Consider the following 27140-nt stretch of genomic DNA (forward strand, 5'->3'; position numbering starts at 1 on the left):
TATCTGTTCTCCCAGGAAATAATCTGTTCAGGAGTGTCATCTGTTGAAGGGCTGTGTGCATACACACACACATACGGACTTATGGTGGCTATAGAAGTAGACTGGCTTCTGTACTGCCTGTGCTTAGCTGATAAATGCAGTGTGGAAGTCTCATCACATGAACACACCACACTTTAGGTTTACCCTTTGAAACCCACCCCTGTGTGTGAGTACATTTATGATGCACTGAAATATGGAGGATTTTCTCATTAAGTCTGCTATTCCCCAACCAACTGGCAATGCCAGGAATCCATCCATGATCCTTAGGAGCAGTTGGCACATTGCATTAGCCTCCTAGCGGGCTGAGGCACGAAGCCTCCATGCAACACTTCACTGCTGGAACTCAGGCTGTTGAAAAGCTAAATGAATTTTGGCAAAGCAACAATAAAATCCACACAGCAATAACAATTTTGTGATTCAAAAGAGCCTGCAAAGAGCCCTCAGTGTGGAGAGTGCATGTGAAGGACTAGGATAAACTGCTCTTTAGTCTGCTAAGGAAAACATCATCTGCCTTAGCTTACAGATTGTTACCTGGGGAGTAATGGAAGAGTTTTTCCTCTTCTGAAATGAAATGCCCATTGCAAGGGGTTGGAACTGGGTGATCTTTAAGGTCCTGTCCAACCCAAACCATTGTAGGATTCTGTGATGTTCCAGAAACTCACTTCTTTGCTTCCCCATCTGTTAACGGAAGACTTTGTCTTCTCTCATAAATATCTCTAAGCTGTACTGGTCAAAAGTACCTCACAAGGGTGATAGCTGCGATGCTACATTAATGTTCTTACTATGTATGTTTACATAGTGAGCATACTATTACATACTTAGAACATTTTACATACTTAGACTATTTTGCTCAGAAGAGCTAAAGTAATAGACTAATATCACTAGTTTTAGCCCTTACCAACAGATGACTTAAAACACATGCTTCAAAACAAGTATGTGGGTATTGTCACTGTCATCCACAGGATAATTCACTTGGCACAGCAAGGGATTTGAGCATTTGGGCTTTCCTTGTGTCTCTTACAAGTCCAAAATTAGTTTGTCTTGATGCTTATTTTCATTTATTGAGAGTTTTGGCACATACTTTTGTGTGCATGTGTATTCAGTAACACAACACACACAAAGAAAGCCTCCAAGTGCAGACCCCCAGTGACATAATGTTTCTTTGGGAAAGAACTGTGGTATGTGTGCTGTCTGTATCATGAAATTCAAGTGTATTATGGCATGCCTGGATATTTATGAGGTGCAGGAGTGTTAAGTGATCTATATATATTTTTAACAAATGAGAGACATAAAGCATTCCAAAGCTCAGTCGAGTTTTGTTAAATTACAAGTCACACCTCAATCTTTCTTTTCCACTCTTTCTCATTACAGTGTCTCAATTGCTTTACTTGAAAGAAATTATAGAAAATTCACACCCTGGGTTTCCTCAATGTTAATAATTTTCTCTCCTCTTTGAGGACTCCATGCAGCAAGACAAGAAAGAGTTTTTGAGTCTGTGATTTGTTTTGGCTTTTTAATAGGAAAATAACTTGTAAATTCTATCTCCTTTTCAAGCTCTAAATATTGACTGGGGAATATGTGGCAGCAAAATGATCTGATTCTACTTACAATGTGATTGCCTAAGGCTGCAAAGTATAGAAATCTGTATTAAAAAAGACTTAAAGCATGATTTCCTACTATATCCTACTATGGTTTCCTAGATTTTTAGGAAAGGATTGATCAATAAGGCCCTTTGTAAGCCTTATTGATGCCCTTCCCAAAAATGTGCATTACAGTTCTTACATTTACACCTGTTTTTCTGCATATGAAACTCAAACCTTATGTTACACTACATTAGCAATTATCAAAGCTGGCATGTTCATATTTAAGACAGATTTTACTGTGGCACTGCTGTATTTAATCTACTCCATAAAGAGTTGCTCTTTTAAAAGATAAGCACCTACATTTTTTAATTGTAGGAATCTGTTTATTTGTTGGAAACTTGTTTGAACTAGTTATTCATTAGGCATTACAGTATAAATGTTTTGACTGAACACTTACTAAATAATAGTCTGGTCTATATTCTCCATGTTTATTGGTTATGTCTTTCAGGTTTTGTTTTTGTGTGTTGGTCTGGCTTGTCTGACTTTTTTTTCTTCAATCATAGTAATCTCCAATTTTAACTGTTCATTTTACTTTACAACTAGATGGTTTTCCTGTGAGATCAGCAGGGACATGTTCATCTGGTTGAAGCTGGCTAGCTGTAGCTCATTTGGAAGCCAAAGTAGTTAGTCTTCAGCTGACCAGATGTGGGTAGCAGAAGTTTTCCTTCTTAAGACCCTTCATATGTTCCAAGGGCTAGGAACTGGGTCAGTGAGAATCTGCAATGTGGACTTTGACTTTAGGGGTCTCACTGATGACCCTGAGTGAAATATGGACTATGAGCAACTTTGAAATAGCTGCCAGTAGAGCACTGACTTGGCTTGAACAGTCTCTGAATATCTGAAATGAAGAAACTGATTTTTCTACTCTGAATGGTTTTGCCCCAAGTCCACATAGAGCCATGATCTCAGCTCTTCTCCTATACCAGGACTGGTTTAAGAGCACAGAGATGCTGTTGCTTTCTAGGTCAGCCTTTATGGGAGTTTTATATGAATTATGGAATAGTTTTGTGAGGCCACAACTGTGATTACAGGTTCAATGATGCTTTAAGCAAACAAAAATATAATGACTTTCATCAGTGTAAAACAGGAGCTTCCTGCAGGGGAGCACCAATAAATGTGACTTCACAGCAGGGTTGCAGACCTGGCTGGCAGCCAGCAGTAATCAGCACAACACCCAGACCCTGTATGTTAACTTAATTAGAGCCCAGTGCAAGCAGCAGCCAGGAGGTTGCTGTGAGGGACCACTGCCAGCGTGGAACAGAGTCCCTGCATTTAAAAGTGACCTGCCTGACCCATGGCTTTAGGTAGTACGAGGCTGGGACTTTACAGCAAGTTTAGCCTCGTGCTGTGACTCACAGCAATCTCACATTTGTCAGGGAAGTTCATCTGGATGTGACAATCCTCATACGGCACTGGGAGCACTCACCTCTCCTACCATCTCACTATAGATCCTTACCTCAGTTGGAGTCTCTACAAAAGATGATTATAATTTATGCTATTTGCAGTACTAATTCAGCTGCAAAAAGAGGAACCTTACATTGTATTTGGTGTTTTCTTTCTCCTTCTGAGAAAGTTCTGAGTAGTTCCACTAATGACCCTTGTTAAGATGATGTCTATATTTATATTCCTGGTGTAAGTGTGCAACTTGCACCCAGGTGGTTGACTCATCTCTACACTGCCTGCAGAGCCATCAAACTTGCAGTCACAGGCATATTCCTAAATTGTTCTAGTAAAAGGATTTACACCTGCAGCACCTTGGCATAATGTGTTCTGATGTTTCTTCTAGGGATTTGTGTCATGTATGGAACGGTACCGAAGAGTCGGGCAGGAGCTCTATGCTTCTTTGTACAAGGACCATGTGCAGGTAAAGGACAGGAATATTGGGCAACAGCTTTCTGTGGTTGAAAGGGTTCTCTTGGACTGCCCTGAGAAACTGAGCATTTTAGAAGTGAGAGGAATATTGTGCCTAAAGAATTGCTGAGAGTTGACGAATCCACACTCCTTTCCTGACATTATTGCAGAAGTGTGACCCAGCAATCTGACTCCCCACTTTATTTTCAGGACTCTTTTTCCCCCCTTTGTTTAAATGAATTATTCAACTCTTCCAATGTCAGAAATGAAAGTGAGAACTTTGACCTTTTTTTTTTTCTTTAGTAGCCAGTAAAACTTTTTAAATATCTCTCAAGCTCATAGACAGTAAAACATGACAGGTATGTTTCTGTTTCAGGTTTGGCCATCAGGGACCAACAAACTTTTTGTCTTTTTGAATTCTCACCTCTTCTTTTAAATTGATGTGTTAGTGCTCCCTAACTGCTTGCACACAACACTGAAGTAGAAAGAATTAAATTTATGCCTTGCTCAGAGAGAGCATAGTACACTTACAACTGAATCATTCAGACTGTTTTCAGTGAACCCTGTTGTTGCCATTTTTCACACATGTTTGCCAGGAAAAAAATGGAGTGAATAAAAACCTCTGTGATGTGGATCTCCTGCTTTTGACTTGCAAATTTTATGAAAGCAGCCATTTTCAAGTTTGTGACATGCTTTTATTTGTCACTGTGTTGTGTAGTCAGACTATCACTATTTTATCACTAGTAACACCTCCTGCAGCACACTTCCAGTGGTCAGCTGGACTTGTGTTTGTGTTTGTTAGGCCTGCAGCACTCCCTCTACAGAGGTCCCATCTGGTGGGCTGGGTAGATCCCTCTGAATCACTGAGGCAGTGCCACCGGTGGCTGAGAGGAGGGAAGTGTCCAAAAGCCACCACAAAGTGTTTGTGTCCCACAGATGCAGCAGTGTGCTTACAGCAAAGCAGCCAAGGACTGGATGACACTCGAGGAACAGCTTTTCCTCAGAGGGGGCCCATGGAGAGATGCTTCACCATCATTCGAGCCACGATGGATGCTTGATTGTTTTGAGGGGCCCTCAAGAATGAGGAGGAGGATTCAGCTCATGAACACCCAAGTGGCAGCAATGCAAAGGAAGAGTGAGGTAGAAAGATTTTGCAGGAGGTGCACAATGTCTGTAACAGCTGCTGGTGACTTTATAGAATTAGAGGAAGATTAAGGTTGGAAAAGACCTTCAAAAGCAGTGTCCAATCTGACTCGTGACTATGCTGCTCCATGTGTAGAAAACCCACTGAAGGGATTTGGTTTTGGGGTTAAGAAAGCCTGCAGTGTATTTAACAGTAACAGAATGCTTTTTTCCCCTCTTTTCTTGGATAAAATCTCCTCAGATAGGTGACAATATAAGTTGTCCATATTTTCTACTAGTAGTATCTCAATGTTACAGTGCTTCCCCATGTATGCAGCAGAGTCCACTTAGAAGGCTGCACTGTCCTGTTACTAGTGCTGCTGAAAGTGCTGAATGGCCAAAAGGGGAAATAAGAGTGTTTTAAGCTAAGACTGAACTGTGAATGTGGGGTATTTTCTACTGTCTGTTTCTTTAATGTCAAAATGCCAAATCACATCAATGAAAGACTGAAGCACTTTTATATTAGTTTCCCATACCTAAGACATTTTTTGTGCTGCTTGGATTCTGGCAGTTTTCTCTATACTGAGTAGTATGATTTTTATCCTATAAATGGCCTCATATACGATCATCTTTGGAAAGATAATAATGGTTTATGTTTGTTCCTTCAAATTCCTTTCCAATGAGTTTCTTTGAATTTCCAAGGCATTTATTTGCAACATAGTTCTAAATCTGTGTTTTTCTCTACCAGCAAGGTTCTGAGTTATGTTTACCTATCTGCATGTTCCACTTTAGTCACACCTAGTCTCTTTTCAGATTCTCCTAGGAAACAGAAGGGAAACAACTTTCCCAACTGAAGTGAATCCAGGTAACCTTTTAAGGCTACATTGCATCGTCAAGACAGTAGACATAAACAGTCAAAGATAATTGGAATTAGCGTATTAATTTCTATGTCACATAATTTAATCCAGAAAAAAACCCTTACTGTTGGTGCTCTGGGCTAAAATGTCACTGTAACATCTGTGACAAAACTGATGCAAATTTCATAGGTGATATATCAACTATCTTGAGAATTTTCTACTCTCTTGTTGCTACCTGAAAGGTCTAAAGGAAAAAAAGCTATTCTGAAGTGTAAGCTTTGGGCACTTTTGAGGACCTGGAAAGATCTTAATTGCTTAAACTTGGAAAAAGGGCTGTTGGAAATATGCAGTATTTTTATATATACGTTTTTACTGTGATAGGGCCTAGCAAATAAATGAGTGGAGCTTATTGTTTTAGACTGCAAACAAGATGGAAGCACTATGTAGTTTCTGCATGAAGCCTTAATGAGAAGGCTGATTGTGCCTTTTTTATCTGCATGCATTGCATGAGCTTGCAAAACTCGGGACACAGCTTGGACAAGATATAAATGGGTTGCCTCTCTTTGGGTTTTCTTAAGATCCTGCTTAGTCTATGTCCCTAAAAGACACCATTTAAAATTTTTCCTAATTTCCTAATCTTCTGTGAATATAGAGATTTTGTTTCAATTATGACTGATTGCATCTGTCTTTGGTTCCCTGAAATACGCATCCTTCTTCAGCAGTCACAGATTTTAATTCTCTTGCCTGTTTTTTGGAGATAAATAATGCTATTTCCCAAAGTAGAATAGATTGAGTGAAAGACTAAATTGCAAATGCTTTTGGTGTCATCTGGCTGCCACTAAAACCACAATCTCTTTTATGCTCATATAGGAGAGCTGATGTTAAATGGAGCAGAGACGGAGATGGATCAGAAAGGATTGGATTGTAACCAGCTAACATTCTTCCCAGCTCTACATGAAAGTTTCCATTCAGAAGACTTCTTGGAACTGTGCGTGGAGAGACAAATTATCTTGCAGGAGTTTGCAGAGAATGAAAAGGTAGGAAAGATGAACTAGAGAATTTTCTCTGGGGTCATGGCGTTTTAGAGGGTGAATTGGATATGGAGGTCTATGTGCTCCTTTCAGTTCAGGGTTCAGGTGGACTCAGGCTGCAGTAGACATCATTCTCTGTTGCCTTACAGGAAATATAGTTTTCCAGACTCTGTATGAACTCCAGACTTTTCTTGAAGAGCAATTAACATTAATTCCTTGAAGTAAGAGAAAAAAATTGGGCATGGCAAGCAAGATATTCTCTTATGAGACACTTGCCTAAGACAAGGCAAATTCTGAGACTCTTGAGCAGCACTCCTGTGCTGCTCTACAACCTTTACTCATGCCCAGAGCAGTGCCTACATCAAATTTATTTATAACTCTGGAAGAGAATGCCAGTTTTATATGGGTTATTAGTTCAGTGGTGTTTACATGTCTTCATGAAGATTACCAGAAAATGTTTCCTTCCTCCTTTTACATGTCTTTCTTTCTGTCTCCCCATAAGTACTGGACAGATTCTTCTCTCTAAGGCCATATAAACTTTCCATGTTTCATTTTTGGTGCTTCCATCATGTGTTATCTATTCACAACATTTCTGTTCCTCCTTTGCTCTTGTACTGGACTGGATGCCCTTCACCAAGGTTTCTTCCCAATACAAGGAAGAGACTTAACATTCGGGAACACTGGGAGAGGAAATGAGTTGTGGAGTAAATAAGGGTGACTCTTAGGAAGATGGCACCTTTGATGTTGTCAATTTAATTGAGACAACATCAATGAAATTGGCAACCTGACCTCATTCCCTGATCTTTTTGCAGTGTACCTGATTTTTTCAGTGGCATCATTCCCTCAGTGGCCCAGGAGTTAGCATCCCATAGTGGAAGCCAAATACTTGTAGTATGTAAACTCAGACCTCACAGTGCTGTGACAGTTGTACACAGGTATAGAAATAGCTGTTTTATTAAAATATCTCAATGCCATCACCACATTTTCTTGATGCTTTGCCACTGGCTAAGGGGTCACACTTGTGCTCTCTAATATGACTTTCTAAGAGTTCTTGATGCAGTCTGTTTCTGTAACATAATTCATTTCTCTGCCCCTCCTCCTTTTGCCCCTTCCTCCCCATACCTCTCCCCAGCTGAAGGAGACAGGCATGAAAATGTGAGGCCTGATTTCCATGCACTGATCTCATTTTGAGCCTTCAGGCTGTCTGTCTCTTCTCCATGTAACTCTGCAGGAAGCCATCAGAAATGCCAGGCATGCTCTTTTCCAGCAGCAGTCCCTGCCTCGCCGAGCTGACAGAAGCATTAACAAAGGCAGCGGGGGGTGACATTAGCTGTCCTGTTCTCACTTAGTGCACAGAGGTCCTGCCTTGTCAGTGGCTGACTCCTGAGCTCTTTGCACTTTAAGCAGGCAACTGGAGCCATTTTATTTCCAGCACTGCTCAGAAAAGTCATTGAGAGTGTGTGTGTGTGTGTCAGTGTGTGAGTTTGAATGAATGTGTTCCCTTGTACATCTGAATGAACAGAGCAATCAAGAGATGCAGGGCTTTGGGCAATACCTTAAAAGGTAATTATTCAATTATTTTATGTCATGTTTGCTTCATTGATTAATGATTCTAGTAGCTTGTGAACTGGGTCCTGATCTGTTTTGGCAGAAAATGAAAGTTTTTGTTTAATTTATAATAATGCCAAGCTGCTTGGTGTTTCAGTGCAAGACTGAAGGTACAAGACTTGCAGGTACAGCACTGTCCTGGTGGAGATTCTGCAGTGCAACTCAGTCAGATCTTTGTTACTCATCAGCAATAATAGAAGTCACATTCCCCAAATGAAAAAAATTGACTCAGCTGAAGGGCTCTTGTATTTCAAATAATGCAGATTTAATTAACAATATAAGTTTGAAAGAATAGTATAGAATTGAAGAAAGAGATTGTTACTGTTGACAGTTTCTGGTTGGATAGTACACAGTACTTGGGCTTAGAGTTTAAGGTTTGTGAAAGAGAAGTTAAGTGCTCTTCCCCCTCAATAAGACCTACTAACATGCCCTGGTTCTGCCTTAGGCAGAATAGCAGAGTGGTTTTTTGTGCCAGAACATATTAATGATTATAGACCTCCTTCATGATCCATGTGCCTCCTATACCCACACACATGATCTCTGGGTTTGGTGAGGTGGATTTCTTACAAGTCTGGATTTTAACTTTGTGTCTGTGGAGCTGCTTTGTGCAACTGCCTGATGTTTCAATATTCAGTTACTTTCCTTTTGGGAAGAAGCAATCTTTTACCTATTTAATTACTTCAGGAAACCATGTGGTTTGCTAATGTGAGCAGAATTCCCCAGTATTCTCAGTGCAAGCATACATGTCTCTAACAAGGTAAAGGCAGGCGCTCCACTACAGAGTTCTGTGGTTGGCATATCCCTGCAGAGACAGGCATTCCTGTGGGAGAGGTGATGGAAAAATGCTACCTTCCTCTTGGAAATCATTTAGAGGGGAGAGAGATTGAAGAGATTTTCATGAAAAATTACCCACAGAAATCTCCCAGGGCTGTTTTTTCCCCTTAAACCCAGAATGAGGGAAACAACCTCCTGTGCCCAATAAGTGATTTCAAAATGAAGCACCCCATTTGTTGGTAAAATTATGGCTTTTCAGTAAAGCATTTAAGTGTGGAAACAAGATTTTATTAATTTACTTATTAATTCAATGTTTATGTTATCCTAACATCAAAGAGTAAAAGCTTGTGAAGCAGTGTGGGTTTGCTTCAGCTGACCTTAGCTAGATCATGTGTAGTTTGGGATAGCAAGGAGGATTGTAGATTTGACTCCAGAAATAGTGAGTTTAGGAACAAAAGCAAACAGTGAAGTAGAACCATACTTATTCTACATACTATCATATTGACTTTACATGGTCTAGTAAAACTGATTCCATTTCTGGGTCAATTTTGCATACCCCATAAAATAATACACCTCCCTAGTCCTTATGAAGTTTAGTAGAGATAAGATCATTGAAATGTTAAGAGAAAAATGGATTTTGTGATACTTCTCATACTTATCAGTCTGTTCTCTTAGGAACACTGCATTACATTTCTGAATTAGAAAAGTTGTCCTGTTATGTAAATACCACCCTCCGGTCCTTGCAGCTTGAGATGGACTCAGCTTGCAAAATTCTACACTCATTTCTGGATCCTGTGTAAATCAGGATTGTGCTAATTTAGAGGAGGAGGTCAGCAGTGAGCAGTTTTCTTAGTAGGTAAGGTAGTATTAGTGTTTTGAAATTTTGGGAGCAATATTTTTGAGGCTGGGCCTAATGGATGATTAGCTACTACCCCCTTTCTAGTAATAGAGGAGGTACTGGTTGAAAACTGGTTGAAACTGGGCACAACACTGAGTTGACCTTGATCATCCCAGTTGACTGTACTAACCAGTGGATGCAGCTTTTGGAGCTGAGTATATATAGAATATTTTATGAGCATAAAATATGCTCATACAAAAAATAAGGAACTCCATGCTTCTAAATGTAAGAGATGTTCTTTGCAATGAACTACTGCTTGACTTAAAATCAGAGCTTTTAAATTTTCTTCAGGCCATACAATTTTCTGATCTCTAAATTGGTTTGTTTACTTTCTGCACCATCTCTCAGCCATAAAAAATGTTCCAGAAAAAGGGCTTTCTTTTCTTTATCAAAACTGGTCAATTCCCAAGAACTTTCTATCAACTGGCATATATAATAAACAAAATACTTAGTTGAAAAATTCCCCATGTTTTTCAATTGTGTTTTAGAAATTCCTCTATTGTAATGGCCAGATTAATTTACTTGGGAGTAAAAACAAGAAATTGAGTCTTAGTATATCAAGGGAAATAAAAAAAAATATTCTGGAATGTTTATCTAAATCCTTAAGACAATTAGATTGATAGATTCCTATATTCTGATTGGACTTCTGTCAGTCATGCAGTGATTTTGTGACTTTGCCCTTGTGAACCCTAGAATCAATATGGCAGTTTCTTTGGTACAAACTTGTGTTCTTCTGCATCACTGGCTCTGGCTCCCTGCTGCCCCTGTCTCCTGTGTTAGCAGCTCCTGGCCTTATTATGCTTGTCTCCTTCCTAGGTGACATTCAAGTGCTCCGTGGCAGTCGTGCAGGGTCATACAGCACTGGAAGGGGTGCTGCTCTTTGGCCAAGAGCACTTTTACATCTGTGAGTGCTTTGTGTTATCCCTTCAGGAGGAAGTCTATTGTACTCGTCACTGCTTGTCCAGGTGAGTCGTTCTTTCCTCCCTTCCAGAGATCTGCTTGGTCAACTTCAGTACTGGCACATGGATCCCTTGAGTTTGCACAGATTTTTGGGGGATTTCAAGCAGAATAATAGCACAGCAAAAAGTTTTCCATCCTTCCCATTTGTTACAAAACCGGTTTAACATAACTAACATAGATGCTTGTTCACAGGCTTTGGAGGTGCCGTGAGAACACCCATCTTCAACAGATGTTGGACAATCTCACAACTACATTGCTGGTTTTCAGTTATGTTAAAATGTTAAAGTTTCTTTCTGAGTAACTCACATCTTTTACTCATATGGAACAGTTAGGACAGGAGTCTTTAGCTTAATTGTCTCATAAGTTTTTTGTTTGTTTCTCCAAGACAGAATCGTAATTAATATTTGGCACACTGCTATCATCTCTTGACTCATGATTTATTGAGAGTGATCAATATTGCAAATGAGTCTGTTAGACCAAGCTCTTTGTGCATGCTGTGTGCTCATGTGCAAAGCCCAGTGGGACAGTGAAAAGCTCAGCATTTTTAATCCCTGTCTGCTCTGCATCCAAATCTTACGAAGTCTAATATCAGTCAATCTGATCAGGTGACTCGAGGATCGATTGGACTGGATCTGATAAAAGCTTAGGTTGTTTTTCTAAGGGATTTTCTGTGGGCTAGGCTTTTGATTGCAATTCTAATACATATACACTACTAAAATAATAATTAATTATTTGCTTAATTATTAATTCCAAGTAATTGCTGTTTACAATAGCTGTGTGTCCATATGATGCTTACCCTTGACTTGGGCTTTCAGGTTCTCCCAACAAGTTTCTTCCCTTCTGATTCTCAGACTCCAATGTGTGCAAAACATTGATGTCTTCATACTTGCATATACTGAAACAACTTCAAACTTACCCTTAGCCTCCACAGGCTCTTTATTTGGGTAACTATTAGAAAATCTGCCTTTAGTGTTGAGCTTTATTTATTTAGCTTTGTTTTCAGTTTATGTATGTCTCAGTTGACCTTGATATCTCTTGGTATTGTTATTTTTCTTCATGGGAGGACTTAAATGTTCAAGAGGGCTTTTTTTGTTTCAAATTATTTGTTTCAGGTTTTTTTTGTTTCAAATTTTTTTTTCTTATTTATTTTTCTCATCCAGAATCAGTGATCCATTTATTTTCAACTTATGTCATAAAGACCATGCTGTGGGAGACCAGACGTGTTCCCGTTTTTCCTATCAGGATATCAAAGAGATCCATCTGATGCGCTTTCTCCTGCAGGTAGGGATTAACATGCTTAGTCATTTGAGGGAAAGCTGCAACAGCAGTAATGACATGTGACTGAAAATCACTTGCTCAGTTTCCACTAAGACTGCTGATACGTCTTTACTTGAGTATCAAAATGCTTTTGGACCCATCATTGCTTCATTAGCCTTTGCTGGTACAAACTCCTTTCTATACACACCACAGTGTTTGAACACCCTGACTGGAGTGGTTGGCTTATCAATTGTTGGGCTATCAGTGTTGCATGGGTTTTTCAACCATACAAAATAGAAATTTTTGGTGTGACCCAAAGTGAGAAGTGGAGATGAGTAGAAACAGTCTTTGAATGGAACTGAGGCAAAGGCTGAGCTTATTGGTTGGAGGGGTTTTGTGGTTTAGGGTTTTTTATTGTTGTTCCATGGTCTTTTGTTGTGTTCCAGGGCTTTGTTGTTGTTCCAGGGTTTTGTTCAGTTAATGAACTTAAAACTCAGGTATCTGTATCAGGCTTGTGCTGGGACTCTATGCCAAAAACTTCTTTGAAAAAACATTGTGGAAAAAGAGGAAAGCTGATTCCTTGTGCTTTCCCTGCAGGACAGGTAGATCTGCTGTTTTGGCAGTGACTGTGCCTCAGCTGGTGTCCCCTTGTCCATGCACATCCTCCAGCCCAGAGCAAAGCACTGGCCCAGTTCTGTAATGTGGCAACACTTGAGCAGACCTGGTTTGGAAAGCTGAGCTCCAGAGCAAATGCTGCAAGGTGTTTATTGTCATAGCTGCTCTGATATTACCTTTCTGCTTTATATTTTATTTGCGAATCATGTATGGGCCACATGCCATCAGAGTGTTTCTCTAGGTTTGTATTGCACCTGCCACATTTGGATTGAAATTCATGTCTGGGTTCCCAGACACTACATGTTATTTATAGTTTTACTTGAATGACTAGGGGGGAAAAAGGACCTCTCACTAAGTAAATAAGAGGATTATCTTCAAATGCCCAGCGAAATAAAGTAGAGAGATATTTTGGAGATGGGGAAAAGGGAGTGAAATTTTCTTTCAATTTCAATTCCTTGAAGTTTTGGTGCGAAATGTCATAAACTGCCCTTTCTCCTTTGGTTCTTCTACTTAGGAGAAACTATTTGGCTGTTCTGTTGAGCTCTATCTTAATTTAGGAAGCAGTATGGTTGCTTTCTAAAAGAAACTCTTATTTAGAATCCCCTTTGTGTTATCTTTATCATCTAGTTGGAACTTAATGCTACTATTGTGTTATTAATCACAGTGAGATTTCATGATAAAAATGTTTCAGAAGCAAAAGGAAAAGGTGAGTGATGGAACCAATATCTGGAGTTTGGTTTTGCTTCAAAGAAGTGTTTGAACTGCTAGTTACCTTGTATGACCATCCCTACAAGTTGAAGAAATTTAGACATATTTTGCTTTAGTTCTGCACATTTGTCAAAAAATTCTAGGTCTTTGTTTTTAAAGCTCTGAAGAGTTGGACAGGCCATGATGGACCCTTTGCAGCACTAGGCTTTGCTCTGCAACTCCTCACATTAAATTATTTACCTTTCCAGGAGATCGCCTTGGAAATATTCTTCAAAAATGGCTACTCCAGATTTCTTGTCTTCCATGACAGTGACCGAAATAAGATCTTTAAAAGGTAATGAGTAACTCACAATAACATGGGAATGCTCCTGGTGATGCTTGGTATACCACTCTTATTTATCCTGGTGTCAGGTATCTGTGTTATGTTGCTGCAGGAGATTTGTTTTTCAGTTTTTCCTTGAGTTTTAATGGGTTACACTTTAGCTCTGAAATTTTCCTTTTGCTGACCTGTGGACTGTTTGGAGCATTATATAGCCATTGATTTATCAAGGGACCTAATGTGCAGGACATTTACAGCACCCAGTGGTGTTATGTGTCCCTTCATCCCAGGAAATTTTGACTGTAGCTGTTTTCCTTCCTCCCCCTGAGATGAGAGGCACCTCACAGTACTGGCTGAAAGAAGGTTTCTTCCAACCCTCATAGAATCATTAGATTCTTTAGGAATAACATTTTTGTCTGTCCGACTTTATCTTTGTAAAGTTACCTTCTAACAATGGCATTTTCTTTAAAAATTCTCCTTATGTGTTTGTCTTGTTTAATGGAACTTGAATGTAAGACTATGAAATGATTAATTTGCACTTTTAATGTTTTCTTGCATATTATTGTCTACTCCAGTTCTGGCCATTAGATTAGGATTGCATTCACTGGCCTCTACACAGGAATATCCACTTCAGTGCTAGTACTTCCTGTACTAAATTCTGCAGTCCAAACTGAGCATTGGTACTGTTAATTTCTAAAGAATCAGAGGAATTCCTTCTGATCCTGAAATCTCTCAACAACCCCTATTGCAGTATTTAACAAAAAAGTCAGTATAGATTTGTCTGTTCTTCCTTTTCAAACAGGCTGCTTAGATCCTGCACCAGGATCTGCCCCAGAGCCAGCTCTTATCTTTGCTGTCTTTGAGTTCTGTCAAGAATCTCTTGGGGGAATCTTTCAAAGGCAGACCAAGACAAGGTTTTGATCCTCAGCTGAAGATCACCAAAAGTGTATATGTCAAGGGTATAGTTTGTCAGTCATCATAAATCCACAGCAATTGTAAATATGAATGGCTGAGATGAGGGTTGGTGCCTCTTTCTGCCATTTCTGCTAAATAAATGTCTGAGTGGGTTCTTATTCCCCACTTTAATAGCATCTTAAACCAAAAAATCCACAACCGTGTATGTAAATTCAAAGTCCTGTTGGGGAAAGAAATGGCCTTTATCCAGCCCATAGCAACTCCTTAATATTAATGTATGCTTTTGCCTGTTGTCTTATAGCTTTGTCCTAGGTTAGAGTCTCAGGGCAATGCTGGGGCTTCCTGAATAAAGTTGTGAGGACAAAGCAGTTATATAGATATGTAATGTGTCCTAACAACCATTTGCATAACAATAATGTGACTTTTCATATCTCCTATAGATTCTGTTCTTTCCAACCTGCTTTGAAGTCGAAGGGGATAACAGAGGAATCCCTAAATATAAGGTAAAACATAACAAATATTGGATAATTGTAATAAGTGCAATTATGTGAATAAGTTACACCTTTAAAAAGCATATAGAAACATACCTATTTGTATCCATCCTTTTAAAAATTCAAATGTGTTAGTAGGACTTCAAAAAGTATTCTAGCATACTTCATCACCATATGAAGATGTGTCAAAAAGCTGACTGTGCATAGATGATTAATAATTATTATCTCCTTTGTATCACTTTATTGATAAACTCTACACAAATGGTTTCTGTGGGAAGAGATAGTGAGGTGAGGACAGAGCTAATCCATAATGCTTTTGCATAACAACATCTTCATTGCATGCTCAGGACAGACAGTGATGTACATATGGATGCTTTGGCATGTTGTATTAGCTGCACAGAAGAGATTCTAACTTGTCTCTTAGATTTACTGTTGCAGGAAAGAAGTTTTCTCCTAGTGGGAGGTGCTTGAGAGAATGTTTGATGCATTCCGTGAGTTAGAGTAACTTTTCTCAATTTAGGTATCTGAGGGGCACAACCCTAAGTGCCTAATTAGTGTCCTCTGAAATGATTGCTGAGGCAGGAATTGTGTTGAGACCTGAGGTGCACATTGCCCCTGAGTTGTTGCAGCCTGTCAGCTATCTCCATTTTAATTTTCAGCCTACCCATTGCAGGTCATTATCTATCTTGTAAGTGAGCACTCTCAGTGCTGAAAGTGTTTTCACTTTTCTCACCTGGCTAACAGTACCAGTGCAATGTGGAGCCAGCTCCAGCTAGAGCCCAACCTAAGCCAGAGGTGATGGCTGGCTGTGGAGAGTGGGATCTGTTCTGTGTAAACAGCAACTGGCTCTAGGATTTCCTTTCCCCCTGCTTGCTGGGAGCTCAGGAGGTGAGAATGTCTTGAGAGAAGATGCATTAGAGCTTCAAGAAACTTGGGCATTAATTGTGCTTGTGGTTATTGGAAGAAACACTTGACTCATGATTAATCTCAGAACTTGAGAGAGGCTGCATGCTTAGATCCAAAGCAGCCTGTCCTGAATTCCGGTAAGGCTCTGCCTTTAGGTTTTTTTCCACTAGCTGAGAGAAGCCCCTGCACAACTTATTCACTCTGAGAATATAAAGGGTCTTTGGCATAGCTTTGGCTGGACCATGTCAGAGCATGAACTGAAATAAAATAAATGTAAAATTTATTTTAATCCCTGCTTAAGTATTGAAGCCAGAAAAGTTGTGTTAAAGTGGAAAGTTAGAGAAAATTACCTCAGTAGCTGTGCTTCCCTTTACCAGTCAGAACTAATGGACTGAGGACTTGATGCGTTTACTCTTCCCTTGTTTGAATTGTTGAGCTGTTTCAGAGTTGGAAAATTTCAAAAGCAGCATTTGGGGCTTCTTCCCCATCTAAGGGGACAATGGCAAACTTCCACATCTTTGCAGCTTTTCCTGCCATACATGAGACAAGGAGGCAGGCCAGATTAAATTCTTTGCCCAGACATACTATTAATAATTGCACAGTTGAAGCATGGAAAGAAGAAATTACTAGTTTGATGCATCATATGACGTTGAGGTAATAGAATTTCTGGGAAATCCCTTATCAGTTTTTCCACCTAGTCCAACACACAGGAGTTCCCAGGCTGTACTGTAGTAATTTAAAAAATGAAGTGCTCCTGGCACTTTATTCCTCATTCAAATATACTTAAATATTTGCTGTCACCATAGGTTATTATGGCCACTGCCAGCCTTTCTCATGTCATGCCTGAGTGCTTTTACAATCTGCTCATTGCTTGTCCCTGTATTTTGCTGTTTTCAGGATGTCAGCACTCTCTGCCCTACAGATGTGATTTCAGCAAGTGAATGTGTGTGCTGAGGTGCACATGTCCATATGCACATGCCAACAGAAAGCTAAAAATGCTGTGGGGGTACCAGACATTTTGTCAATGCAGAAGCTGACTCTTGGATTATGGAAGTCAGTGACTCTTGTCTTAAACATGTTAGTCACTGCTGAAGAGATAAACCTGAGACCCTAAAAAGATAAATATTTTTCCTACCCCTTCTGCATCCTCCTTGGAGAGAGTCTTAGAGGCCAGCAAAATGCTATGAGTACAAGTAGTCATGCTGATTGTGTTGTACAAGTTGGAGACTGCTGCACCTAGGTATAGCACTCAAAATCCCAAAGAACTTGCATAATCTGGCCTCTTGATGGCAACCAGGATCACTGGCTATCTCTAAGCGTTGTGTTTGTACTGCCTAGTTACTCCTGAGCAGAACACTTGGATTTGCTGCCTCTGCTGAATTGGAGCAGGCTCGCAGTTCCTACACTAACAGTGCCTACGTGAGACTCTGAGAGCTTGGTGGCAGCCACCAGCAGCAGAAAGTTCCCAGGTCTTTTCCTCCAAATGAAACATAGTTCAACTGTGTTTCACTCTATGAAAATGAGCGGGAATAATATTTGGGGCTTAATGGTGGGAATGGATTTACTAGAAAGGACTATTGGTTAAAAGATCCCTTCACTGGACACTGCACACACAAAAGACCCCAAAAAGCCCAAACATGGAGAACAAGTTGTAGGGACAGACCCAGATATAAATAGCCTTTTCCAAATACACATCTGGTTTAGTTGTTATGGCCTTCATTCTAGAGACCACAGATATCTATGTTGTGTTCTAAAACCAAGCTGATCTTTAAAGAGCAGAACTGCAGGAAAACAGAGGAGGAGGGAAGTCAGCTTTTTATTTGCTTGGGCTGGACTTCATGGAGCTTCAAGGTCTGTAGAGTTCCTTGGTGAATTTGAAGGATTGTCTTCTTCTGGTGTATTTGAAGGATTGTCTTCTTTTATTCTCCATTCTTCTTGGTTATCTATTGCAGTAGAATTGGGTGTGGTGAGTGAAGTGAAATTTGGCTTCTCTGGGGGGACGGGTGTCATGTTCTCTAACTTGTGCAGCTCGTCCCTCTCACCCTGGCAGGTCAGCAGGCAGGACTCACACAGGTCTTTCTTTTCTACTAAGTACAGTGATTCTAAACGTTTAATGGTGTCAATTGGCTCCTCTTCCTCTGCAAATTCTGGTAAAGGGTTCCTTTTTACATTCATTCTCTCCATCTTGGGGAGCTTTTTCACACTTTTCGGGATGATGGTCAAGGAGTTGTCAAAAAGACCTAGCTCAATAAGTTCCTTCAGGGCCCCAAGAGTGGTGGGAATACTCTCAAGACAGTTTAAGCCAAGGTTGAGAGTACGCAGGTTCTTGAGATGGGTCAGCTCTTCTGGCAGACCTTTTGTGGTCAGCTTGTTGTTGCATAAATTCAGGAAAGTAAGGTTGCGAAGTGTGCCTATCTCTGGGGGCAGCTCATCAATCTGGTTACTATGCAGGTCCAGCCATATCAGATTCTGGAACTTCTCAATGATGTTTGGAATCTTTCTTATCATGTTTCTGCTCAAATCAATTTCCTCCACATCAGCCAGCTGCAGAAGGACCTTGGGGAAGACAGCAATGCCCATTTTGCTTAGCTCAAGTCGGCGCCTTCCATTAAAAAGTACTCGCATTGAATTTTTGGCCGCTTTCAAGGAGATCCTTTTCCCTTGTGGACCTTTTCCTTTTCCCTTGGGCATCTCTCTGCTGACAAACAGACACCAGACCCTGTGGGTAGAATGTGAGAACTCCAATAAGGCCTTTGAAAGCCATGGCTGTTAATCACACAATTATATGTTAATATTATTGCTAGACTTTTCTGAAGTTGGTTTTCTTTGAGGTCAGAACTTTTAAACTGAAAATCTGCAACTCTGAAAATTCTTCTTTGAAGTATTTTCAGTAGGTGAAATTCTAATAATTTATAATGTCATTTCATTGCAATGTGGCATCTATGTTACATTACAGGGTGAAATTACAAGTGGGACACATTTGCTGTCTTTCATTCCTAAATACTGGTTTGAGCTTAGGATATAAGGAAACTGAATGAAATACATTATTATCCATCAGCCAGTAGAGGAGACGAGAAAAATATATTGTGGGTCTCAACACAGTCCTAGAGACTGCATTAAAAAAAAGCCATCCAAAATTGTCTCATTCTGCCAAACCAACACTTGCCATCTTTACAGGCCTAGCATTTACTAGCATGTTGGTTCAATTTCTTGTGTAATGGACTTGAGATTTGGGCTCTGGATGTTATTGGAAGATTAAAACTTTAAAGGAAATTATTAAGAATTTTGTTTTGACTGGGACTCAGGAACATGGTGGGCTCCTAGGATTTCCAGAATGATTGGCAATTCATACATCACTTACAGGACAAACTGCAACAGGAATTGACGTCAGTGCTGCTTAATGCCATGTGAACCAGGCCTTGCTAAGTGTCTCCTCCTCTGGATACTCTAACCTTGTTATTTTCTTCATGCTGTGGGATAGAGAGTCTCCCACTGCAAAGGTGCCCTGCCCACAGAAAAATCCATATAGGTGTAGGAGTCAGATTTTTGACTGCCAGTGATGCTCAGCATGTGTGACATGCTTCCTGGAATGAGGCCTCTAAGAGTACAGTCCACTTACTCTCTGGTTTGGTGAACTCTTTCTAATCAAAGGTCATCAAATATAGCTGCTAATTATGGCTAATGGCAAAGGAAATAGGCTGATTCCCTGGAAATGGATGGCAATGTCCCTCCCAGTGAGAGTTTAGAGAAGAGCACAGGTTACAGCTGAGTAATCTCAGGTCTTGGTGATCTGGCATTTAATTTTGAAGAGTCAAATTACAGCTTTGATGAATGATTATTTAGGACAAAATATAGATTTGTCGACAATACATGGCCCTATTACAGAGACTGCAGTACAAACCCTTCAGGCTTTTTGGCTACTCATTAATCATGTGTGGATACATGAAGGGGAAGCTCAAGCTACAACTAAGGCATTTCAGCTTCTTTTCAATTACATGCCATAGCCCAAATAATGCAGAAGCATTAACCCAGCCACCACCCACTCTCCCAAGAGCTCTGTAATGAGGCAGATGCTTCAGAAAGTACTGGAAGCAGCGCAGTGGATTCAGTCTTGCCCTAAGGGTGAGTTCCAAAATAGTTTTTTTGTTATTTTATATGAAAATATTGGCCGTTAAATGTTTCTGTGTGTCACTTCCATGTTTCTGTCTCTCATGAGTACTTACAGAACCATATTACCAAGGAGCAATGTCAATGCTATTCTATCTATATGTTGACTGTATGTTACTTTGTAAGCAAAGTACTCTACAGTGTAAATAAGTACCCTTTTCACCTTTTTGATGTTAGTGTAAATAATTTCCCAAGGAGTGAGTAGAAAGTTCTGGAGATCAAAACAGCAGAGTTTTCTAATCACAGCTCACTCATTTTAAGGATTTTATGCAATATTCTTGTTGGTAATTCTGTGAAGATCAAGTTGAGGAGTATGTGGAATGTCAGGGCCCTGCTGCTGATACAGAACACCCTGAGTCCTTTCTGGTGCACAAGTCACTACCATGCTTTAGGAAAAGAACTGTAGGGGAGCTTTCTTAAGTGCTGGCAGAATGGAAAGAGACTTTCTGCTTCCTGTAATTGACATGAACCAGATGAGCTTTGGGCCTGACTTTTTCTTTGTTTGAATTTTGTGTTGGATGAGTCGACCAAGACATTGAGTGTTTTTTGATAAATGAAGCTTGTCAAATAAGTATGCTTTTAAAAAATGAATGGGGGCCTCAAGGAAAAAATGTAAATTTTTTTCCTAACTTCAAAATTATAATTTATTTTTAAATGCTTTTTAAAAACATGTTTAAATCTCAGAAAACATTGTATTCCGTTCCGAATTTTTTTCATTACTTTTCATTTAAAATCCAAAAGGAGAACATTGAGCCAAAATATTTTCTTTTCCTATTTTACAAAATGCCATCTAGGCAAGGAATCATTCATCTGTGCCCCTGCTCTGGCGCCGGGGTCCCTCTGCGCTGTGCGTGCCTGGCAGCACTAGAGGGAGCCTGGCGTACAGGGCTGAGCGATTGCTGCAGCTCAGCCTGCTGGGTTTGAGTATTTCTCTGTCAATAGCCCTCTCCAAGCTGTTACAAAGTTTGAACCTGGACCTTTCAAGTTTTAAAGAAGTCCAAACAAACAGATCAGTGTGATTTTTCTCAAGACAGGTCTCTTTGTATGGTGCACTGCATAATGCACAGACTCCAAAGAGTTTATTCCCACAGCCTACTTCAGCCAGATTTTTTTTTACATCCAGCTATGAACCTCTCAGATGCACTGATCTAGTCCCTAAGGAGTGCTCACTCTAAGTGCTACTTAGTTTGAGTTTAAAGTTGGGGCCATAATTCAAACTTAGAAAAATATGATTTGCAATTCCAAAAATAGGGATTAGTACTAGAGGACTGCAGAAACATTTTAGTGTGTTTAAGAACTTGAAGAGGATGAATAGCTCTCCTGCCTCTGCATGCTTGCAAACTAATTATCAGTGTTTTACAGGGCTGTAGCTGGAGATAATGGAGCTTACTTAGCCATGTCTCATTATCTTTGGTTCTGTGTAAGAGGGCTCTAGTTCTGTAGCCACTGATATTAAAAAATTCAGGAATCACAGGAGTCCTCCTTGTTTAAATGTTGATTATGCCTCAGTGCATCTCCTGGAAAGGCAGAGGGAGAGGCACATGTGCTGCCCTACCATCTAAGAAATGGTGATAAAATTTCCACGTGTTTTCTCTAAACCTGCACCCCACTGCTAGCTTCACCCTCTGAGTTGTTGGCAAGTCTTTTCCTCGGGTGCAGGGTGCTGTATTTCTGTGTAAGGTCTCACTAAAATGGATCTTGACTAGAAAACTCTTTCCCTTTCTATCCACACTTGTTAGAATCTTTGGCCTGGATGGGCTTTAAAAAACCAGAACTTTAGGAGTGTTTAACAGGCCCAGAGTTTAGAGGTGGATCTGATACACAAATTAATAGAAAATGTGTGTCAAGCATGTCATGCTGTCTGTGGTGCTCACTGTTGCTGGGAGCTGCAGGGATAGAACAGACCTGAGCATCAGTACTAAGACTGTCAGTGTCTCTCTGAGGCAAGGAAGGACTGGGGATTAGTCCTAATCTGAATTTATGCTCTTGCACAGGGGTCAGTCATGACCCATTGTATCTTCAGTCTGCCCTTAGAAGATCTGATCCTAAGACTGCATATTTGGACCCTGTACATCTCTTTTTCTTTTCCCAGCCCAGGCTGGAGCAGAACTGGCTTTTTGCCTGTAGCAGTGCTTGGTGCTTCAGGACCTGCTTCTCCATGGTTCTGCCTGTTATTTTCTTCTAGAGCTGGTGCTTCCACAGGACCATCTTGAGCCTATCTTGATCTACTCTGTGAGAAATTTCCTCTTGGAATTCTGCATGCTGCAGAGCAGGCCTGGCAAGCCCAGCAGAGCTCTGCATTCCCTGCACACCTCTGTGGCAGGAGGACTGTGAGGTGACATGTGCTAATTCACCCATGGAATAGGTGACACTATCATCTACAGTGAAATATTTGCATGCGGAGCTTAAAACCATAATTCGTACAGCAAATGATTTTGTATGAAGCCAAACTGTTTCACCTCCCTGCTCACAAGTGTTACCATTTCTTGTTGTTGGATGTGGTCTGTTGTGGAAGAGATTAATTCAATTACTGTCTTAAGCAGTCAGGTTTAGACTAAATTCCACCATGAGTAAGTAGTTTGAGAAAAGTTTCCTTTCTTAATATTCTTATTTTCCAGATGACTTCAGGGCCACCATACTACCACCCAGTGCAAAGTTACTTGCAAAACCAAGGCCCACCAAGAGTAAGCAAAACCATTGTTTCATCTTAACAATCCTGCCAGGCTGACCCCTGCATATGATCTTACCAGCTAAGTAGCCCAAAAGGCCCAGAGGATGAGGTGCAGATGTCACAAGCTGCTCGGTTTTTCTCAGTAGTGTGGGCTGGTACTGTGCAGGTGTCCTCTGTCCGCTCTTCTTTGAATAATGAATTAGTCTTTCAGTCTGTAAATAAAGCCATGAGCACGAAACGCAGGACAGTTTCCTTTGCACAGTCCTGTGGATTCGGAATGGTACTTCCTTGATGGAGAATGGCTGCTCTTCAAGCTTGTGTGAGCATGTTGGTGAGGAGTGGCTAAAGGGTTCCCCCAAGCCCAGGGTCCTGCTATTCAGTGTTGCTTCTGCAGCTTATGAAACTTGTGTTACCAAGCAACAGAAGTGCAATGCCCTTGGAGATCATTAGCATAATGGTTGGTTCCAGAATGCAAGATCGAGCTGGATGGAAAAGGACTGAATGGCATGCCCTGCCTGGAAATGTTGTGTTTAAAATTATGCCAAAAGAAAAAACATCTGGAGCTCGTTAGATGCTGTTAGTCAGCTTCTAACATTGCCTTAACTGTCCATTTTAGTCACTTGACTATTTCATTTTACTTGACTGTAACAGAGTGAGAGATACCTGTCTGTGTGTGCTCAAACTCACAATGTTGTGATATCATCCCTACCATGTGCCAAATGGGATAGATGTGGACGCAGGAAGGAAGGCTCATTCAATGCTGCAGCTGAGTATTGAGCTTCAATTTATCTGTTCATCTGTATCTATCTGTCATATCTACCAGTGACCCTTCAAAAGTGCACTTGATATAATGACTTCCATCTGGAGCATGTGAATTTGTTGAAATTTGTCCTTATGACTGAAATTACCAAGCTCAACCTTTTAGTAACTGATCACAATAATTTCAAAATAATATCTGAAAGAAATCCTACTATAGATAAGAAGAAGCTGAGTGGTTTGTTTGGGTATTATTTACTGGAGATGCAACATTGAGACCTCTCTTGCTCGTAATAGGACCAGGATATTATTGGCATAAAGAAGCTGATGATGTTGATGTCTGATTCCAGGGTTGGAGATTGCATTCTGCTTACCTAAACAAATTAACTGGATTTACTTGATGTGTTTCTTCATGACCTGAAGTATGCCTGAGTGCAGCATCTCCACAGTGGAAATGTTATCCCTTTGGTTTAAGCACTGTGAATGCACATATTCCATACATGAGGGAGATTCCTTTTTGGCCCCTTCCAGCCCTTTCAAGACAGCCAACTTCAAGGAGCCCTACTTATATGATGTTTATTTTTTATTTTGAATTATATCTCAATTCTTTAGCACAGATTAAACATAACCAGAAGGTGGACTAGGTGGACTGATACAGTTAAACAAGGAAGATGCTGTACCTTTAGAGTAAAGTAATCTAACCTAGCACTCCTTTAAGTTTGAGAGAGACCGATTATTTCATAAGGGAAAGTTGGTACTTCTTTTCAAGGCTTCTTTCCACTGTTAATAGTATGACTTAAACCTAAGTTGTGGCTTACCAAAAAGGAGATTTTTCTTACAATATCCTTGGTAGTTGCAAAGTTTTTTAAAGAAAAGTTGGTTTAGGAGAGCCTTGGCACAGTTTTTTAGACTGTAGTCTGAGGTATGGAAGGAAAAAAAAAAGAAAATTAAGGCAGAAATCTAAGAATCTATTAAATTTATTGGAATTTTCACATTAATTTCAGTAAGAGCAAAATCTTATCCTTTGAGATTATCTCATCTGCAATGAATCTCCAAATGGGTTGAGGTCCACCTGTCTCTAGCAAATGGCACACTCACTATCACAAGGGTGAGATCATAGTCTGATGTTAATGGAAGAGGGATTAATAAATCACATATAGAGTAGCCAAAGGTGGATCATCATTAGTACACATCGTGTTTACATTCTGCCATGGCTGGTATCCTACAAATACTTTATAAATTAAAATATAGCTAGATCTGTAGGTACTTCTCTTGAGTCCATATAATTTCACTCCCTCTGGAACTGTAGTTATTTATCTTGATAAAGCACTTCAGTTTCTTTTACAAACCAGCCTTTGATTATATATTTATTTTTAAATTCACTTACTGCAGTTGGGTAGCTGACCTTCATCTACACTGAGCTTTTGCTGTGCTGACTAGAGAGGTGTTGGCCGGAAAAACGTTATTTGATTATCAAGGAGAAGTTTGGAATAGGCTTTAGCTGCATGCAATGCAATTCTTGTTTTGAGACCCTGAGTCAACAGAGGAGAGTGGAGAATTTCAGATCTCTGGGGAATTAGAGGGAGCATCCTCTGAGACCCAGAAGGATGGATTTTACAGGGGAGAGACTACATTTAGCCTGGCTTATTTTCATGACATGGTGAACTTGTCAACCTCTTTGAGTTATGTAGTGGCTCCCAAAGTCAGCAGGGAGAATTATTTTGACCCTTGTGTGGTCCTATTAGCTGTTTAAGGCTTGTGATAAGTAGAGCAAGTGTTTCACTAGGGGGTCATGGCACCCACAAATCAATGTACGTATACTTGCATAACATTCACACAAGACTGGCCCAGTTTAGTCCCAAGTGAAGCATTTTATAATGCTCTCCCCTGCTCTCTAACTTAACCAGAAATCCAAAATAAATCTGGATGGTTTTAGTGAGAGAGTATGCCCCTGTGGAAAGGGAAGAACCTAACTTGATCACTCTGTAACAAACAGCCTAATCCAACCACACTTCAAGTAATGCCAGGAATCCTGATCCTGTTACATCCCTTTAAGATACCCTCTCTGAGTTCCAAAGTGTCTTGGAGGCCTTACAAAGGCCACTGGGGCAACGCGCTGTGAAATGCACATAGGGGACTGTATTTTAAAGGGTAAGTGTTCATGGTACTGCTTTTGTACTTTGGAGTTCCCACGTTCATGAGCCATGTGTTGCTCAAACTTGGGGTGCAACACAACTACTCAGTAGAATTCCCTCTGATTTACACTGTGTAAATTGTATATGCTAGTCTTTTTTTGGACAAAGAGTGAAGATTATATTTTTCTGTACTGGACATGAACTCTACACCTTTGTGTGTACTGGTTTCCAGAAACATAGCCTATCGTTATTAGGTTTCAAATGCTTAGCAGGAGACTTAAGCAAAGCTTAGGAATTGTAGACCATGTGCTAGAATTCCTCCTGGCTTTCATGTTTATGCATTCAAAGCCCTTCTCTCAGACACACACTTTTTCTCTAAGCAAGGAATAAAATAACCTGCAAACCATAGTGCTTTTCCTTTATGTCCACTATTAAATGGTCCATGATTGAATAAGCAGCAAAATTATTCATAAGCATGAGAGGTGGTTGACAAGAAAATACTACTGCCAATTCAATAAAATGGTAATGATCGTAAAGAATTCTGGTGTTTTATTTAGATCTTTGAAGCTACTTTAAGCCTTGCTTTGTGAATTTCTAGTGTGGTCCAATGCAGAACACAGGAGTAACAAGTAGCAGTTAGTTGTTCCTGCAGTAGTTTTATAATCTATGCTGAACAGATTTCCTTACACTTCATGGAGTGAAATGTCCTGACTCTGAGCTGGCACCTTAGGATTTGCTTTACTATTGAAGGGAAGAGACTCTCTTATCACCAGTATCACATCAGTAAGCCTGTTTACTTTGACAGATGAAAAGTATCTTCAATCTGTGTACTGGTTTTGGCTGGTATAGAGTAAATCTTCTGCGTTGTAGAAGATAATCACATTTGGATTTGTGCTGGGAGCAGTGTTGATAATTCAGGGATGTTTTAGATACTGCTGAGCAGTGCTTATACAGGGTCATGGCCTTTTCTGTCTCTCAAAGTGTTCCATCAGGACCATGGGGAGGCTTGGGGTGCGTGAAACGTTGGGAGGGAACGCAGCCAGGACAGCTGATGCCCAGTGGCCAAGGGCACGTTCCACAGCAAACTGTGTCACACTGGGCATATGAACCTGGGGGAGTAAGTGGCCGGGACATTCCCAGAGATGAAGTTTGTTTTCATAAGTCATGGTTACATGTGATGGAGCCATGGAGATGGCTCAATGCTGGCCTGCCAACGGGAAGTAGTGAGTGAATTCCTTGTTTTGTTTTGCTTGCGTGCACGTCCTATGCTTTATCTGTTAGACTACCTTAACCCACAAGTTTTCTCACATTTCCTCCTGCAATTCCTTCATCCCTATGCAGGGACAGTGCCTAAGGGGCTGTGTTGGGCTCATTTACCAGCTGGGGCTAAACCATGATAATCCATTTGTCACTTGTC

At 40.3% G+C, this 27140-nt stretch overlaps 2 protein-coding genes across 2 annotated transcripts in view; one reads left to right on the top strand and one right to left on the bottom strand.

Moving 5' to 3' along the window:
- The window catches only part of WDFY4 (WDFY family member 4), a 114964-nt gene that overhangs the window by 62242 nt on the left and 25582 nt on the right, over window positions 1-27140 (top strand). The window contains exons 41-48 of the mRNA XM_074544945.1: window positions 3469-3546; window positions 4470-4673; window positions 5469-5520; window positions 6383-6549; window positions 10640-10788; window positions 11944-12064; window positions 13612-13697; window positions 15038-15100. Of these exons, the coding sequence (XP_074401046.1) occupies window positions 3469-3546; window positions 4470-4673; window positions 5469-5520; window positions 6383-6549; window positions 10640-10788; window positions 11944-12064; window positions 13612-13697; window positions 15038-15100 (920 nt within the window). The remainder of the gene's footprint in view (window positions 1-3468; window positions 3547-4469; window positions 4674-5468; window positions 5521-6382; window positions 6550-10639; window positions 10789-11943; window positions 12065-13611; window positions 13698-15037; window positions 15101-27140) is intronic.
- LRRC18 (leucine rich repeat containing 18) lies at window positions 16533-18708 on the bottom strand. The gene has a single exon (XM_005481256.3). The coding sequence runs from the start codon at window positions 18683-18685 to the stop codon at window positions 17831-17833; it is 855 nt and encodes a 284-aa protein (XP_005481313.1). The 5' UTR covers window positions 18686-18708; the 3' UTR covers window positions 16533-17830.

This window comes from Zonotrichia albicollis, chromosome 7, assembly GCF_047830755.1.
Source record: "Zonotrichia albicollis isolate bZonAlb1 chromosome 7, bZonAlb1.hap1, whole genome shotgun sequence".
Taxonomy (NCBI): domain Eukaryota; kingdom Metazoa; phylum Chordata; class Aves; order Passeriformes; family Passerellidae; genus Zonotrichia; species Zonotrichia albicollis.